Source organism: Suncus etruscus, chromosome 6 (genome assembly GCF_024139225.1).
Source record: "Suncus etruscus isolate mSunEtr1 chromosome 6, mSunEtr1.pri.cur, whole genome shotgun sequence".
Taxonomy (NCBI): domain Eukaryota; kingdom Metazoa; phylum Chordata; class Mammalia; order Eulipotyphla; family Soricidae; genus Suncus; species Suncus etruscus.
Window position 1 is genome coordinate 98,957,653 of NC_064853.1, and position 16,662 is coordinate 98,974,314.

The following is a 16,662-nucleotide window of genomic DNA, read 5'->3' on the forward strand; positions in this document are numbered from 1 at the left end:
TTCTTAATAAATCAGGGAAATAATTTTAAGAATATAATTAGCATAAAGGATATCATAATTAATTCTTTTTTTTTTTTTGGTTTTCGGGCCACAGCCGTTTGATGCTCAGGGGTTACTCCTGGCTAAGTGCTCAGAAATTGCCCCTGGCTTGGGGGGACCATATGGGACGCCGGGGGATCGAACCACGGTCCTTCCTTGGCTAGCGTTTGCAGACACCTTACCTCTAGCGCCACCTCACCAGCCCCATAATTAATTCTTTATTGTTAGTTTAATGCTATGTTTTTCAAGGTCTAACTGTATTTCATAATTCTTAAATTTGGTTATTCAATTATAGTGGCCAAAGCTTATTTTCAGGTTAAAGGAAAAATGAATTGTGGCAATTTTCTCTTATTATATTTTTGTTTCTTTCAGTTGCATAAAGGTTCCTGCTCTTTGAATTTAACCAAGTTTCATTCAATAAAATCTTTTCTTTAGCAAAAGAGTGATTTAGTAGAAATGTTATGTCTACAATTTCAGTTAAAAGAGCATTGAAAATCTTCGGATGTACAAGTCTACAAGAATTTCAAAAGTTAATGGGTAAGTTGAGCAACATTCAACACAATAATTAGATACATCTCCAGGACCACTTTGGCGATGACAGGGGTCCTGACCAAAAGGAAACATGCTTATACACATTAAACTCTCTATGGGAGTTTATAGAGTAAACCCCCCTCCCAGCTCCTCCCCAGCAGCAGATAAGGTTACCTGCTAGAGAAAACATGCTCTTACTTTGCAGCAGTGTGAGAAGATCTGACAGATGTATTCTTGTGTGTAGCGGGACCTGCTTAGCAGTGCCATGAGATGGGGGATCACCGTTGCATCCTAGAGAGAGAGAAGAAAGGCCACAAAGAAATTAGGCACTCGGAATACACCAAATAAACAATTCTAGGAGCAAGTATAAAATCTAGGAACACAAAAAACAAAAGCAACAAAGACATCAAAATAAGGAAGTTACACAGATGACTACCGAATAAATAGTTATCAGTATGGAATTCTCCCAATATTCCCCCCATAAACAGTCTATATCACAATTAACCAAATTATTTCAGTAAAATAGCATAAATATTTTCTGAAATCGAATGTGAGGTAAAAATATATGCTATGATAAATAAGTTATAAGAAAAGTGAGTGCATAAAAATAAAACAAGACAATTCTGGTTGGCCTCTAGGATGTTAAGGCATCAGTAACTAATGACAATCTCTAATGATGGCAGTTAGCCAATTCAATCTACAGAGATGGGATTGTTTCGATAACAGCACATTCTCATTGGCAGCCCCCTCTCTGCCTACTGCTGACACTCAGTGACAACATGGTGAAGAGAATCCATATATCCTTCTGCAGGCTCACCAATAAGCGCCCTCTTTTAGAATGCAGTATAAATTAAACTGTGAGGGGCCGGAGCAATAGCACAGTGGCAGGGCATTTGCCTTTCACATGGCAGATCCAGGACATTCCCATCCATCGATTCCCGGCATCCCATATGGTCCCTGAGCCAGGAGTGATTTCTGAGTGCATAGCCAGGAGTAACTCTTGCCCATATGGTCCCTGAGCCAGGAGTGATTTCTTTCTTTTTTTTTTTTTTTGGTTTTGGTTTTTGGGCCATACCCAGCGATGCTCAGGGGTTACTCCTGGCTGTCTGCTCAGAAATAGCTCCTGGCAGGCATGGGGGACCATATGGGACACTGGGATTCGAACCAACCACCTTTGGTCCTGGATCGGCTGCTTGCAAGGCAAACGCCATTGAGCTATCTCTCCGGGCCCCCAGGAGTGATTTCTGAGCACATAGCCAGGAGTAACTCCTGATCGTCACTGGGTGTGCCTACCTGGCCCCCCAATTAAGGTTTAACCAGAATCACAGCCAAAAAAGTAAAGTCAACTCAAGTTTCTAGAGAATGCTGTCCTTGGTCTTAGGGCAGTGCTTTTCCAATATGAAGTACAATCAATTCCCAGGGATGGTTTTTTTGTACAGACTTTGACTGGAGATTTGGAGCAGAATCTTAGATTCTTAGTTTGTTGTTGTTCTTTTGTTTTGTTGGGCTATACCTAGTGGTACTCAGGTGTTACTCCTGGCTCTTTGCTCAGAAATTGCTCCTGGCAGGCTCGGGGGACTATATGGGATGCCGGGGATCAAACCCGAGTCCGTCCTCGGTCAGCCGCATGCAAGGCAAATGCCCTACCACTGTGCTACCACTCCGGCCCCCAATTCTATTTTTGTAAGTGAAGATGATATTACTGGTTCCTAGATCATATTTTGATAAAAACCAAAAATCAAGGAAAGGAATTTGAAAGAATTTTTAGAATTACATTTAAATCAATCATTTGAAATATTCCTGAGACAGTAAAGAATGCCCAAGGTAAGTAAAGCTAAGTAGGAAAGTCAAAAGCTGTTGATTTCCTATCAATCAAGTCTTTGCCCCATTTGCTTGCTACTGCAACACTGTTTTCAAACAAAATTAAAAAATATAAAATTTATATAATATAAAACATATATAACTTATTATATAAAAATATAAAAATTATATATAAAATATAAAACTTATAAACTTTAAGCATGTCGGGCACTAAATACATAGAGAGAAGATAAAAATATCAAGTAGAGCAGGGAAGGTGCCTTCCCCATGTCAACAGGGGTTTGATACCTAGCACCACATTCTGAAGGATCTCTAGGATTGCTCTCTGACTGCAGAGTCAGGCCATACAAATAAGAGGGAATACTTTCATCTTTATCTTAACACTCTTTTCCCTCAGTTTTATTAAAATAGTCCCTATTCTATTCCATCACCACTGCCCCCTTTCTGCCAACAGTGTTACAAAACAGCTACAGAATTTGTCCAAAGTCACCAAGGATAAACAGAATTTCAAAGTATACATCTTACTATCTCCAATTGAATAGCTCTGTCCTTAGCTTAGTACCCGAGATGCTGTAATAGTTGGCCTTTAAACAATCCAACTAACAGCTCTCAGTCAATTACAATGAAATGCTGCTATCATTAGCCCATCCAACACTTTTCACTGATACTTAGTTGTCTAAGACATAAAATTTAGATACTTTATTATGATAGTTATTTCATGTCTCTGACATTTTTTTTCACATACAAATATTAAGCTTGCCTAGACGAGAATTTTCAATCAATGAACTAATGTCCAATTAACATATCATGGAATCAGTTTAGATTACGGAGCTAGCTACCATCAATTTATCCCATTATTGGCTGAGGATACAAGAGAAACTTCTAAAGAAAATAGATGACTAGGGCTCGAGTCATGGCACAGTGGGTAGGGTGTTTGCTTCGCATGGGGCTGACTGACCAAGCATCATGATGACCTGGCATCCTATATGGCCCCCCAACCCTGCCAAGAGTAATTTCTGAGTGTAGAGCTAGGAGTAACCTGAGTGCCACTGGGTGTGGCCCCCAGACAAAAACAAAATAAAAAAGATGACCAATTTAAAATTTCTATAAACATAACAACAGAATCTGCAAATAACAGACATATTACCCAGAGTCCTCCCTATATAAAATGTTCTTATAATGTTCCTGACGTAAGATCACTTACAGTAAACCAGTGGTTCTCAAAGAGTGGTCTATGAACCACTTCTTAGAAACTTCTTTACTTCTGGTCCAAAGTAAGTTTTTTCATTAAGAAAGTCCCACGTGGAGGCTGAATCAAAATTATGGTAGATAGGGTACTTGCTCTCAGGTGGTCAATCTGAGTCCAATCCCCAGTACTCCACATGGTACCTCGAGTACTGCCAGAAGTGACTCTTGAACATAGAGCCAGGAGTATGCCCTCAACACCACCAGATATGGCTCAAACCCTCCAAACCCCCTTCTCCTAAGAAAAGAGAAAAAAATAGTCTTGTGTGGAGTCTGTGAGGTAGTATAGGGGTCAGGTCTGATGCCCAGCAACACATGCCTCCTGTATCATAGGATGTAGTGTTGGGAGACCCTGAGCACTGCCAGGCGTGGCAGCACCTCATCTTTAAGTCCTCACCCGGAAACACCCATGCAAATCAACAAATAAAATGAATTAAAAAAAAAATCATTGAAGACCTCAAAGGCCTTGAGAGAATGCTGGATTCTTTCACACATAACCTCTGATCCTAGGCTGACAAATAGTCCCCCTGCAAGCTAGTCCTGGTTTACTTTTCCTATTAAAACTAACACCAACGCTCTTCTCAGATTAGACTATTCTGCCCACCAGCCTGCTCTATTCTCTGTCATATGCTAGGTCTTTCCTAAAATGGCCTCTTTCCTCTCCACATCTCTAAATTTTGTTCATTATTCAGGTCTCAGTTTTTCCATAAAGCAAATTGTTGGACTTGAACCTACAGAAAGTGCTATTTAAGCAGCACTGAATATAAGTTTTCAATTTAAAATGTTAAGAGATAGAAACAGATCTTTTAATAAAAGCCTAAGTGGCTCAAGGTCTGAGATTATCTTCTATTTATTTACAAAGCTGAGATATTTTGATCATCAGAAAACTACAGAACCCAAATACTTCTTGAGACTTTTCTGAAACATAACACAGCTATAATGCATTTTGAGATTCTAAGTAAATAAGGATGCTGTTAGTGAATTGTAGCTAAAGCCGTAAAAGCATCTGAGACTCACTGTGTACAGTAATTCTTCTGGAGTGACAGGGCTGGTGAAGATGGTGCGCAGGCATCGGAGACAAGCTTCAATAAACTTCAGGTCTGGGGACAGCAAACCTATGGACAGAGAACAGATTTGGGGACTCATCCTTCCAAGCAATATTTAAAACACTCCAAACTGTTTCTAATCTTTACTTCTGGGGCAGGAAAGATACAGTACTGGGATTAATGTGCTTGCTTTGTCTTGCTCATAGTCCCCTGAACACTCACAACACCACACCAGGAATAGCCCCAAGCAGGGCCAGTTATGGCCTCATCTGCTCTCCATCTACCACCCTGCACCACACATAGAAGACTTGATTTCCCTTCCTTACATACCTTGCAGTAAGGCGGGGATGATATGGCAGTCCAGCAGAGACTTGACATTGTTCTCAGTGCCCATAGCAAGACTTCCTAGTACCACTGCACATTCAGTTTTCAGCTCTGTGCTTGAAGTTTCTTGCTGAAGCAAGTACAACAACCTAAAAAAAAGAAACTTGATAAACAGAAGACTAAAAAAACTTAAAAAGTAAGCAGACTCAAAGTGATGTTAATAGAAAAAGACTAATCACACACACCATGCACTGAAAATGTACTTGGGGAATATACAGACGGCTAGACAGGAAATAGTCTTTTGTTTACACCTGCTAATTTGATAGAGAAGTTTCTAAATTGTAGCTCAAAAATCACAGGGGGTCTGCGTAAAGGGAATAGTCAGTGACCTTGAACATTCTTCAAGAATAGGAAGCTCGGAGTCACATAAATCTCATGGCTTTAGGTTGCTTTGTATACTGCTAAGAAATGTTATAATGTACTACAATCTGGGGACCTGTGGACAAAGTAATTGTACATGGATTCTGCCTTATTTTTCTTTATTTTTTTTGACTATAAGTTCAATATTTAGGCGTCAGCAAGGGGATTTCTTCTGGGCGATTGTTCTTTCACTGTAACTTTAACTTGTCCTCTTTGCATCATTGTTCTCATAATTAAAAATAAAAAATTAAGAAAAAAAAAGAATAGGAAGCTCCTCTTCTTTTCCAATCATCCCATTTGAGGAATCAGGAAATCCTCCCATTTCTACTCCTACCAAATCTGTCAAAATTCCCAAACTGCAATCACTTACCACTTAAACTAATCCTTTGAGAAAGACAACTGAGAGCTTTATGGTTATGACAAAGAAAATAAAGCAATTAATCCTCTGTTAAGAGAAAGAAGAAGAAAAAAATACTTTTAAATTCCTGAATGAGGGTCAGGGAGATAGCTAATGGGCTGGATGGAGTGCATGCTTTGTATGCAGGAGACCCAACTTTGATTCCAATCATTACTGGGAGTTCTGAGTCAAGAGTACACCTGAGCTGCTAGGTGTGGTTTAATACCTTATCCAATTCTCACAAAAAATTCTGAAAAAGACTACAGCAATGGATAGAGAGAATATCTAGCAGGTAGAGAATTTGGTCTTGCGTGTAGCCAAACTGAATTTGATCCCTGGCATCATGTGGTCCCTGAGCCCACCAGGAGCATAGCCAGTGTGGCGCTACACCACCTCAGTCTACCTACCCCCTGTAGGCCCAAAATAAAATTAAAAAGAGGGTTATAAAAAAATTGACTTAAAATATTATAAAATTGGCACTTAAAATTAGTCCTGAGTAGCAAGAGTAAAGGCAAAGATTATCAAACTATACCTGCTAAATGGAGTCACTGGATCATTAAAAAAAAAAATACTTGTACATTAAACATTCTAAAATTAGAGATTAATAAAAAGAACAACAAAATTAAAATCTAAGCAGCCTTTTAAAAATTTTAAACAAGGCTGGGCGAATCCTAAAAATTACTATGATCCAATTATCCTCTCTATCACTTCCTACTCTGAAGTTTGGTTTTGTTTTTTTAAAAAACATGCCATATATATCAAAGCAATTGTTAAAAAATGAAATCTTGGGCCCCGAGAGATAGCACAGCAGTGTTTGCCTTGCAAGCAGCTGATCCAAGACCAAAGGTGGTTGGTTCGAATCCCGGTGTCCCATATGGTCCCCCGTGCCTGCCAGGAGCTATTTCTGAGCAGACAGCCAGGAGTAACCCCTGAGCACCGCCGGGTGTGGCTCAAAAACAAACAAACAAAAAAAAAAAGAAATCTTTTGGGATGGAGAACAGGTAAGAGCACTTATCCTACATGAGGCTGACCAAAGCTCAATCCCTGGTACCCCATATGGCAACTCAAGCCCACCTGGAGTGATCCTGGAGTACAGAACAGGAATAAACCCTGAGCACTACTAGGTGTGGCCCCCAAATAGACAAAAACAGCAAACAAACAACAAAGCAATTTTAGATCATCCCAGTTCCTCTACCAAAAGAAAATAATGGTTACCGATACTCCTAGATAGTCTGGTCTGGTCTGATACTACTGTGACATTCTCAAAAAGGGGGCAAGAGTGAGTGGCAGATTCCCCATCTGCATGAACCATAGCATCCCATTACAACACCATATACTCTCCAACAAAGACTGCCAAGCTCTGTAACTTACCTTATGAAACCGCCAAGCCACCCAAAAAAGTCATAGATCTATAGATCCTAGACAAGTGGAAATTTTATAATAGTATCAGCCCAGTAGTATCAAGGGAATCTGATGAGAAAGTTCCATACTAATCTACCAAGCTAAGTGTGCCTAAACAGTAATACAGAAGGCTCAACTAGTCCAATAAATCCTTAGACACTGACTTTAGTAACACCATGGAGAGTTACAACAATTATTTCAAAGTTGACCTAAGTTTTGATCATTTCATTTGCCTTTGTGTTGTAAGAAACAATATGAAATAAATCTGCTCGTGACTGCAAGAAGGCAGACTATGGTGGTAGGTGGGAGACTGGGGATACTGGGAAAGGGAAGGTCAACTGAGGTGGGACTGGTGTTTGGTGCCTGAAATGAGATTGTATTATGAACGGCTTGGTAAATCATGATGTGATAATTAATTTTTTCAAGGGGCTGAGAGATAGCACAGTGGTAGGGCGTTTGCCTTGCACGAGGCCAATACAGGACAGACCCCGGTTTGATTCCCAGCATCCCATATGGTCCCCCCAGCCAGCCAGAAGTGATTTCTGAGATCAGAGGAAGGTGACTCTTTGGGTATAGAATGGAAAGAACTTCATTAAAAACACAAAACAAATAGCAGAAAAGACAACAGAGCAAATAAACATACCTTGGAACAGCCCCCAAAACAATGAGGTTGGCTTTCTGCTTGTTGTTTCCAATGACAGCATTCTTCATGTCTCTAAATTGGGGGACAGAGAAGAAGATACATACATATGTTGAGAAATTACTTTGGAAGTACAAATGCAGAAGCTAGCAACTAAGTCAGAGTACTGAGTCTTTTTCATGTGAGGTGTCAAAGAGAAGGAAAATAATAGGTCCTGAATGCCTAGGGGCATTTAGGTGTCTGGAAATCTCTGGCCATACATTTTAACAAAAGACAGGAAGTATATCAATAGATATATGTTTTGGTTTTTGGGCCACATCTGTGACGCTCCTGGCTCTGTGCTCAAAAATTGTTCCTGGCTCAGGGGATCAAACCCAGGTCTATACTGGGTCAACAGCATACAAGGCAAACGATCTATTCTGGTCCCCAGGAAAATGTGTTTTTGTCATTTTAAAGATAACTACATTTTTTCAGCACTGTATCTGTATATAAATAAAAGTAAGATTATACTTTTTAAGTTGGCGCATTTTAGCAAATTTAATCACTAGTACTCCTGGTATTTAAGTAACTGATAATATAACCCTACATCAGTGTGGATCTCCAGTTCAAACATTTACATTATTTCACTGCATTTTATAATGTAGTCACACATGAACATCTTGAAATACGATAAATCATATTTTTAGATCTCTCCTTTATAAGCAAGTAGTATACTGTTTTTAGACTTTTAATATAGTGAGTTTGTTATATAATGGATTTAACTTCAGAAGAGCACAGAATATACAAAATATAGGGGTACAGGTCTGACGGTGTAAAAAAAATATTGCTACAGAACCTCAGAGCTCATGGTTTATTCATTTTTTTCATATACCAAAACAAGTTCAGCTCTTTGACACTCAGCAGTATTTTTTACTTCCCCTCTTAAAAGATTCTATAGTTGCAAACTATGGTCTTACAGAAAAGAAGAGTAAAAAACAGAAGGCAAAATATTATTTTTTTCTTTTTCTTTGGTTCTTGGGTCACACCCGGCAGTGCTCAGGGGCTACTCCTGGCTCTATGCTCAGAAATTGCCCCCAGCAGGCTTGGAGGATCATATGAGATGCCGGGATTCAAACCAACGACCTTCTGCATGCAAGGCAAATGCCTTACCTCCATGCCATCTCTCCGGCTCCTATAATAGTAATAGCTTTTTAATAAATTCTATTATTTCACAAATAGAGAGCAAAACATTACGAGCAACTATTCTCCCATGAGTTCAGTACTCATACATACATAATTTTCAGTATGTATCCCACAGGTCTTCCAGATGGCTAGCAGGGTATAAAGAAGACATATTTTTTGTCTTGTTTTGTTTGGGGGCCATACTGGGCAATGCTCAGGAGTTGCTTCTGGCTCTGTAATCAGGAATCACTACTGGTGATATCTGGGACACCAAATAGGCTATCTGCAAGGCAAGTGCCTTGCTAACTGTTCTATCTCTCAGCCCCTAAGACACAGATTTGGTTTTGGTTTTAAGTTATGTGCATTAAACTGAATAAAACTTACTGGAATTTTTTTGTTTGGGTTTTTTTGTTTTGTTTTTTTTTGGGCCACACCTGGTGACGCTCAGGGGTTAATCCTGGCTATGCGCTCAGAAATCGCTCCTGACTTGGGGGACCGACCATATAGGATGCTGGGGAACGCATCCTAGGCTAGTGCTGGGAAGGCATATGCCTAACCACGCCTGCCAGGAGCAATTTCTGAGCGTAAAGCCAGGAGTGATGCCTGAGCGCTACTGGATGTGACCCAAAAACAAACAAACAAACAAACAAAAAGTCAACATTCTTTTGCCATTAAATGCAGAAAAGTATACTTAAATCCCACAGTTGCTTCCATGGAAGCAATGGCCCAGCTTCACATGGCTATTCTCAAAAGAGATGTAGATCAAGCTGATGAAAATCAAGGGCATATCATCTGAGGGCTGAAAACTCTGGGGTGTCCTTGGGAGGGGCATAGGCTAAATCTCAGCCTTGCCAAGCCCCATAGCCACCATGAAAATGACCCAACTTCATTGTTCTACCTCTAATACACTGCTTTTGTGCACAGAAGCCCCAGCAGCCACACCCACAGCCTCTGGTATATAAATGACCCAGTTTCACAGCTTACAACTAATTTGGGAAGAGATGCCAAGCCAAAGAATCATCCCAGTTCTACAGCTCCTGGAATGTTACCACCTCCAAATTCTACAATACTGACAGCTCAATAGGAGCAGAACAAATTAGATGGGAAAGCAGCACAGAAGCCAATGAAGATCAAGAAATAACAACACAGAAAGCTCAACCAGCAACAAACAGCTCAGTAAACACTCAATGAGTTTTAATGGCCCCATTGTCAGAGATAATAATTTTCACAAATTTTCTTTTTCAGCCCCAGTATGGCCAGATCCAAGTACTGAATCATGAGACCTTCACAGGGGCTGGAGATATAGCACAGTGGTAGAGCGTTTGCCTTGCACGCAGCTGATTCGAACAGATGGTGGTTTGAATCAGGTATCCCATATGGTCCCCACCCCCTCATCCACCTCCACTCCCCTAGCCCCCCCCCATGCCTGCCAGGAGCGACTTCTGAGCACAGACCCATGAGTAAACCAAGAGCCACCAGGTGTGACCCAAAAACCAAAAAAAAAAAAAAAAAAAAGAGGAAGGAAGAAAGGAAGGAAGGAAGGAAGGAAGGAAGGAAGGAAGGAAGGAAGGAAGGAAGGAAGGAAGGAAGACCTTCACAGCAGGATGAGTTATTTTGAGGAGTATTCCCCAGAATACTGACGCACTGCAGAGGCGCCCTAACCCCACTCCCATAAAAAGCAGCAGTAGCTCTTGCATGGAACACTGTACAAACATTTTTTTCCCTGTGCCCCTCCTTCTTGCCCTCCTTTTTTTTTTTTTTCTTTAATACACACATTCTTAATCCAGTTGGTGCAAAGCATGACAAGTAGAGTCTGAGTTTAAAGTTTGACTTACTGGCACACATCACAAAGAATGAGAACAAGCAGTGCTGGCAGGGATGTGGAGAGAAAGAAACTCTTATCCACTGCTGGTGGGAATGCTGTCTAGTCCAACCTTTATGGAAAGCGATATGGAGATTCCTCCAAAACCTGGAAATTGAGCTCCCATTCGATCCAGCTATACCACTCCTAGGGATATACCCGAAGAACACAAAAATACAATACAAAAATCCTTTCCTCACACCTATATTCATTCCAGCGCTATTCACAATAGTCAGACTCTGGAAACAACCAAGATGCCCTTCAACAGATGAATGGCTAAAGAAACTGTGCTACATATACACAATGAAATATTATGCAGCCGTCAGGAGAGATGAAGACTTAAAATTCTCCTATACATGGATGTACATGGAATCTATCATGCTGAATGTATTAAGTCAAAGGGAGAGAGATAAACAGAGAATAGTCTCACTCATCTATGGGTTTTAAAAAAAAATAGAAGACATTTTTGCAATAACCGTCAGAGACAAAGAAAGGAGGGCTGAAAGGTGCAGCTCACGACATGAAGCTCACCACAAGGAGTGGTGAGTGCAATTAGAGAAATAACTACACTGAGAACTATCATAACAATGTGAATGAAGGAGGGAAGTAGAAAACCTGTGTAGAATACAGGTGGGGATGGGGTGGGAAGGAGGGAGATTTGGGACATTGGTGATGGGGTTGTTCTTTACACGATTGAAACCCAACTACAATCATATTTGTGATCAAGGTGTTTAAATAAAGATATTAATAAAAAATAATTCCTCAAAAGTGAAACTATCCTGTGTCAGAAATATGCCTTGAACAATTTTCTCATATGCCTTTTTTTGTAAATTAGCCTTATAATCTGTGAAGAAATTGAGTATAAGTATTCCACCTTGTGCTTTGAATAAACGGAACAGAGCTTGAACCCAACTTGACTCCTTGACCCATTAGCCGCCCTGGTACAGAGATTTCAAGGGACCCCAGAAGATTTCGTTGAGTCAAGACCAACTGGTCTGTGATACCAGGAGGCAGGAAGAAGTCAGTTTGAGTATAATAAAGGCACAAGCCCCATAAACTCCAACAGGGCATTTTGGGGTAATTTTAATTTGTTCCTCTGGATATGTTCGATGACCAGAGAATTCACATCCAAAGCTTTTGAGTTTAGCATTATTCTGTTTTGGAACATGTGCAATAACATGTAAATAGAGTATGTACAATAACATCAAACATGTACAATAAACAATAAACCCTCCTCTGCAGGGAGGGTGTGCAAGAAGAAAAATAAAATAATTTGAAACTAAAAAACCCCCAAAAGATTCCATATTGCTTTGGGCCACTGAATCTGTATCAAGTCCTGCTGTTTGGCCCTGGCACACCTACCAATTTCACAACACTAACAACAGAATGGCTCACAGTGCTTCAGGAGAGTACAAGCCTGGTGGCCTGCAAATATGCATGCCTTTACACCATGCACAACTTCACATGTATTTTTAAAAGGAATACAGAGATTTGAACCTTTGATTTGCTTATTCTGCAGTTTTCCTAGGTCAAGTGAATAACAAACTATTTTGAGATCACTTTAAGGCCAATAATGGAAATAAAGATTTCCTTGATCCATTATTTTATATTAATTTATATTAATATATAATATTAATATTATATTTTATATTAATTATATCAATAATATAACAACCATTTAATTGCCAATGCATGGGTAACCCCCACATACCAGGTTCTGAATTTTCTATTTCGAACTTAATATTTTTTAATTTTTATTGAGACCAATATGAATTATTAGTCTTTCACAGTAATATTTAAGGTACATAGTGACAAATATTAGGGCAAATCCTACCACCAGTGTTGACCTCCCTTCGCCACTGTTCCCAGTATGCATCCCATACCTTCACCATAGCCCCTTGGACTGCTAGTGTAACAAGTCCCTTTTGTGTATAGCTTGTTGTGTTTGGGTCTCTTGATTCTATTGTCATTAACTTTGGGTTGGGTATTTATGTCTGACCGTTTTTATTTCAACTCAATGCTCATGATACTGCTTGGCTCCTGGTACCTTCCACTTTTTTTCCCTCTCAGTTTGTAGGAAGACATAGAAATATGAGACAGAACAAGATGATTCATGTTCTATAGTTCTGTTTAAAAAAAAATAAAAGTGGCAGGAGCCCCTGCCTAGGAGCTACAAAAATTTAAAAAAGGAGGGGAGGCTGGTGTTTTGTTGTTTGTTTTGTTGTTGTTTTTTGTGGGGTTTTTGTTTGCTTTATTTTGCATAGGCATAGTAAGTATTGGGGAAATTGGAAAGGAAATTTCCTTGGCCTAAGAGATACAGGGTTTCTCCACCGTTGAAACATACTGTCATGAGACCAATTACAGGCTCCAAACATGTTCACTGTCGAACCCCAAGGTCTTTTTTTATGGTGCCAGGAAATGTTCTGCTCAGTTATGGTTGTCAAAGTCAGTCCTCTGTATTAGAGATTTTAATTTTTGCAGATCCTAGAACAAAGTCTAGGATAGTCTTTCTTTATGGTTCTAGAAGTTCTACTCAGTCACAGTTGTTGTAGTCAGCTTTCTGTAATTAGTGATCTTTATTTTTGCACAGATCAAAGGATGGAGTGTCTTCTGATTTCATCTCACTGTTAGGTGATGAGGCAGAGCAACCTGCCCTTAATCACGTTGTTGCTGTTTCCTTGTCTGGGTCAGGATGTATAAACCTTCTCTGGGTAAGTTGGTGCCAGAGTGGTATTAGGGACTTCCCCCCACCCCAGGAGGGGGACAGGAGTTTAATTCCTGGTGGTGCTGCTGCAGGGGATTGTGCCAGTTCTAAAGTTGGGATCCAGGGTTCACGGTTGGATGGTTGATGTTCGATAGAATGAGGTCTAAGTTGAGTCCCCATGACATATGTTCAGGGTGGAAGGTGCCCTGTACTATAAAATTTATAGGTCAAACTTAATTTTTAACAAGATTACTCTTCCTTTACACATGATGAAGTTGAAACACAAGAAAATCAGAAAAACACAGAAAATGTCATAACCTCTGATATCTAAGACCAAAGTCCATATTCCTTCATAATCCAGTTCCTTCACAAAATTCTCTGTGTCTATCTTAATTGGCAATGTCTGGGACTTGATAAGAGACAAAGATACTATCTGAACTGTTTTGTGACAATTATACTCTGAGGAGTGTTTAGTTTTTAATGTTTATCTGCCTATATAAAATGTCTTATTAAACTCCCCCCCCTCAAGTATTTATATAGGTATAATTCAAAGTAATGTACTAACAGATAAATGTAATGACACCTTTCTGGTAATAGTCAAATTAATATAAAGTAGACTGATTAAACTTTATAACATCTTTCAATTAAAGGTACAAAAGCAATATTAAAGGTATAAAAAAACTAGGGGGCCGGAGAGATAGCATGGAGGTAAGGCATTTGCCTTTCATGCAGAAGGTCGGTGGTTTGAATCACGGCATCCCATTTGGTCCCCTGAGCCTGCCAGGAGCAATTTCTGAGCATAAAGCTAGGAGTAACCCCTGAGCATTGCCGGGTGTGGACCCCCCCGCAAAAAAAAATATAAAAAAACTAAAAGCACCTCATGTTTCTGTAAACTGAGAAGGTATGAAAGTAGGTAAGAATCCCCTTGGGTCTCCATTCAGTCACCTTCCCTCCAAGCTCAACTTGAATAACCAAGTAACTTCACTCACTTCTATCTTGCTTCCGCTTTATGAATTCCTCTCTTAGAAGACCTCTTTCTGTAATGCCCCCTTTGGGGGGAGCTTTGTCTAAGAAATGCAGTCAGTAGCAACTTGTGTAAACAAAGCACCCAAACTTGCTATGGTTGAATAAGAGTTAAGCTTAAGGTAGAACTTTGCTGATAATACTATTAAGGTTAAGAAAGGGCCACACATTTGTGCCAAGACTGCTATTCCAAATGTCTCATCTGGACCTTCTTGTATATGCTTTGCTTGGCACAGCATTTCCTGATGTTATAAGGGAAAGATCTTCTTCCTCAGAACTAATGTGTATTGGGTGTGTGTGTGTGTGTGTGTGTGTGTGTGTGTGTGTGTGTGTGTGTGAAAGATCTTCTTCCTCAGAACTAATGTGTATTTTGTGTGTGTGTGTGTGTGTGTGTGTGTGTGTGTGTGTGTTTTATTGGTTTTGGACCCACAATTAGTAATGCTCAAGGGTTATGCCTGGCTCTGCACTCTAGACCTGTTACCCTCCCCCAAAGCCAAATGCTAACCACACCTGGATGGTGAGACCCTCCCAAAGCTGAGAGGGATCTGTGGTTGGTAATTAAGAGTTGTCTGAAGAGAGGAGAGAGGCAGACACAGCAGGAAGAGAGATCAGAGACAGCATGGATGCAGAAGGTCGGTGCTTCGAATCCCGGCATCCATATGGTCCCCTGAGCCTGCCAGGAGTGATTTCTGAGCATAGAGCCAGGAGTAACCCAGGTGTGACCCAAAAAAACAAAAAAAAACAAAACAAAACAAAAAAGAAAACAAACCTGACTTTTCTGCATCCTTTTCAATTAAAAAAGCACATCAATTTTTGTTGTTGTTGTTTTTATGAGGGCCACACTGGGCGGTGCTCAGGGGGGTACTCATTGCTCTGCACTCAGGAATTACTCCTGGCAGAACTCAGGAGTACATATAAGATGTTGGTCTCGAACCAGGTTTGTCTCCATGCAAGGCAAATACCCTACCTGTTCTGCTATGGCTCCAGCTCCCAAAGCTCATCAATATGACTCTCTAGCTTTTGCTTGATATTAGTCATTAAATCATTCAACAAAGGCAATATTCAAAAGTATAAACTGATTTGGCAGCTTCAACACGAAAACAAACAAAACATTTCTGATAAACTTTTAAACACATACTACTTACATGACACCTTGCAGAACTTTCTGGGGATCAGGATCAAATAGCCTGTCAACATAGTGGCGACTGCTAGCTGTTACTTCCTAGAAGGGGGGGGGGGGGAGAAATTACGACAACTGAAGCCATGTAAGAAACAGTTTACAGCAACACTTAGAACCACATAGCTAACACCTATCTTAAAGCAGATGCACTGATTTTAAAACAAACAATATTTATCTTAGAGCACTCTGAGAAAAGCTTGTGATAAGACAGATAATAAAATGGTGATGGAAGTCCCCAGTTCTCACTAGAACTGTAACTATGCAGCAGAACTTTCAGTGAACCTAGCAAGCTTTGCCAACAATAAGAAATGGGAATAGACGTTAAGAAGCAAGTTATATTTCTTAAGTAGCTGCTGGAAATCACTTCCATATAAATAAGAGATATCAATGTTATTTCTGTTTAGAAGTAAATAGAGAGAGAAATCTAGCTACCAGACAAGGAGAAAGGAAGGACTTCACAGTCTAAGGGTAACGAAGCTAGGTGCTGAGAAGCCTCTCAGACTGATGCAGCCATTCACCGGACAGACAGTGAAGGTAAGGTTGGGGCCATAGTTCAACCACTAATTTGATCCATCCTTTCAAATGGCTTGGTTCCCACCCCTTCCTGGCTTGTGGAAGATAGAGTCATTGTTATACTTTGGAGGAGGGGAAAAACAATCAATTTAAGGTGAATTATAGGTCTTTGTCTAGTTCTACACTGATAAAGAGTTAAAGGAGAGAATTAGAGCAAGGGAAGAATACTTACCTTGTTTTATTTGATTTATGGATTTACCCTACTATTTTTATGACTTATAATACTTATCTATTTTTTTTTTTTTTGGTTTTTGGGCCACACCCGGTAATGCTCAGGGGTTACTCCTGGCTATGTG

At 40.0% G+C, this 16,662-nt stretch overlaps 1 protein-coding gene across 2 annotated transcripts in view; it reads right to left on the reverse strand.

Moving 5' to 3' along the window:
• The window catches only part of ARMC8 (armadillo repeat containing 8), a 107,518-nt gene that overhangs the window by 67,278 nt on the left and 23,578 nt on the right, over window positions 1–16,662 (reverse strand). For both annotated transcript variants that reach the window (XM_049775962.1, XM_049775961.1), the window contains exons 2-6: window positions 15,759–15,835; window positions 7,868–7,939; window positions 5,013–5,155; window positions 4,654–4,751; window positions 769–861 (exon numbers count right to left, since the gene is read on the reverse strand). In XM_049775962.1, coding sequence (XP_049631919.1) covers window positions 769–861; window positions 4,654–4,751; window positions 5,013–5,155; window positions 7,868–7,939; window positions 15,759–15,835 — 483 coding nt within the window. The remainder of the gene's footprint in view (window positions 1–768; window positions 862–4,653; window positions 4,752–5,012; window positions 5,156–7,867; window positions 7,940–15,758; window positions 15,836–16,662) is intronic.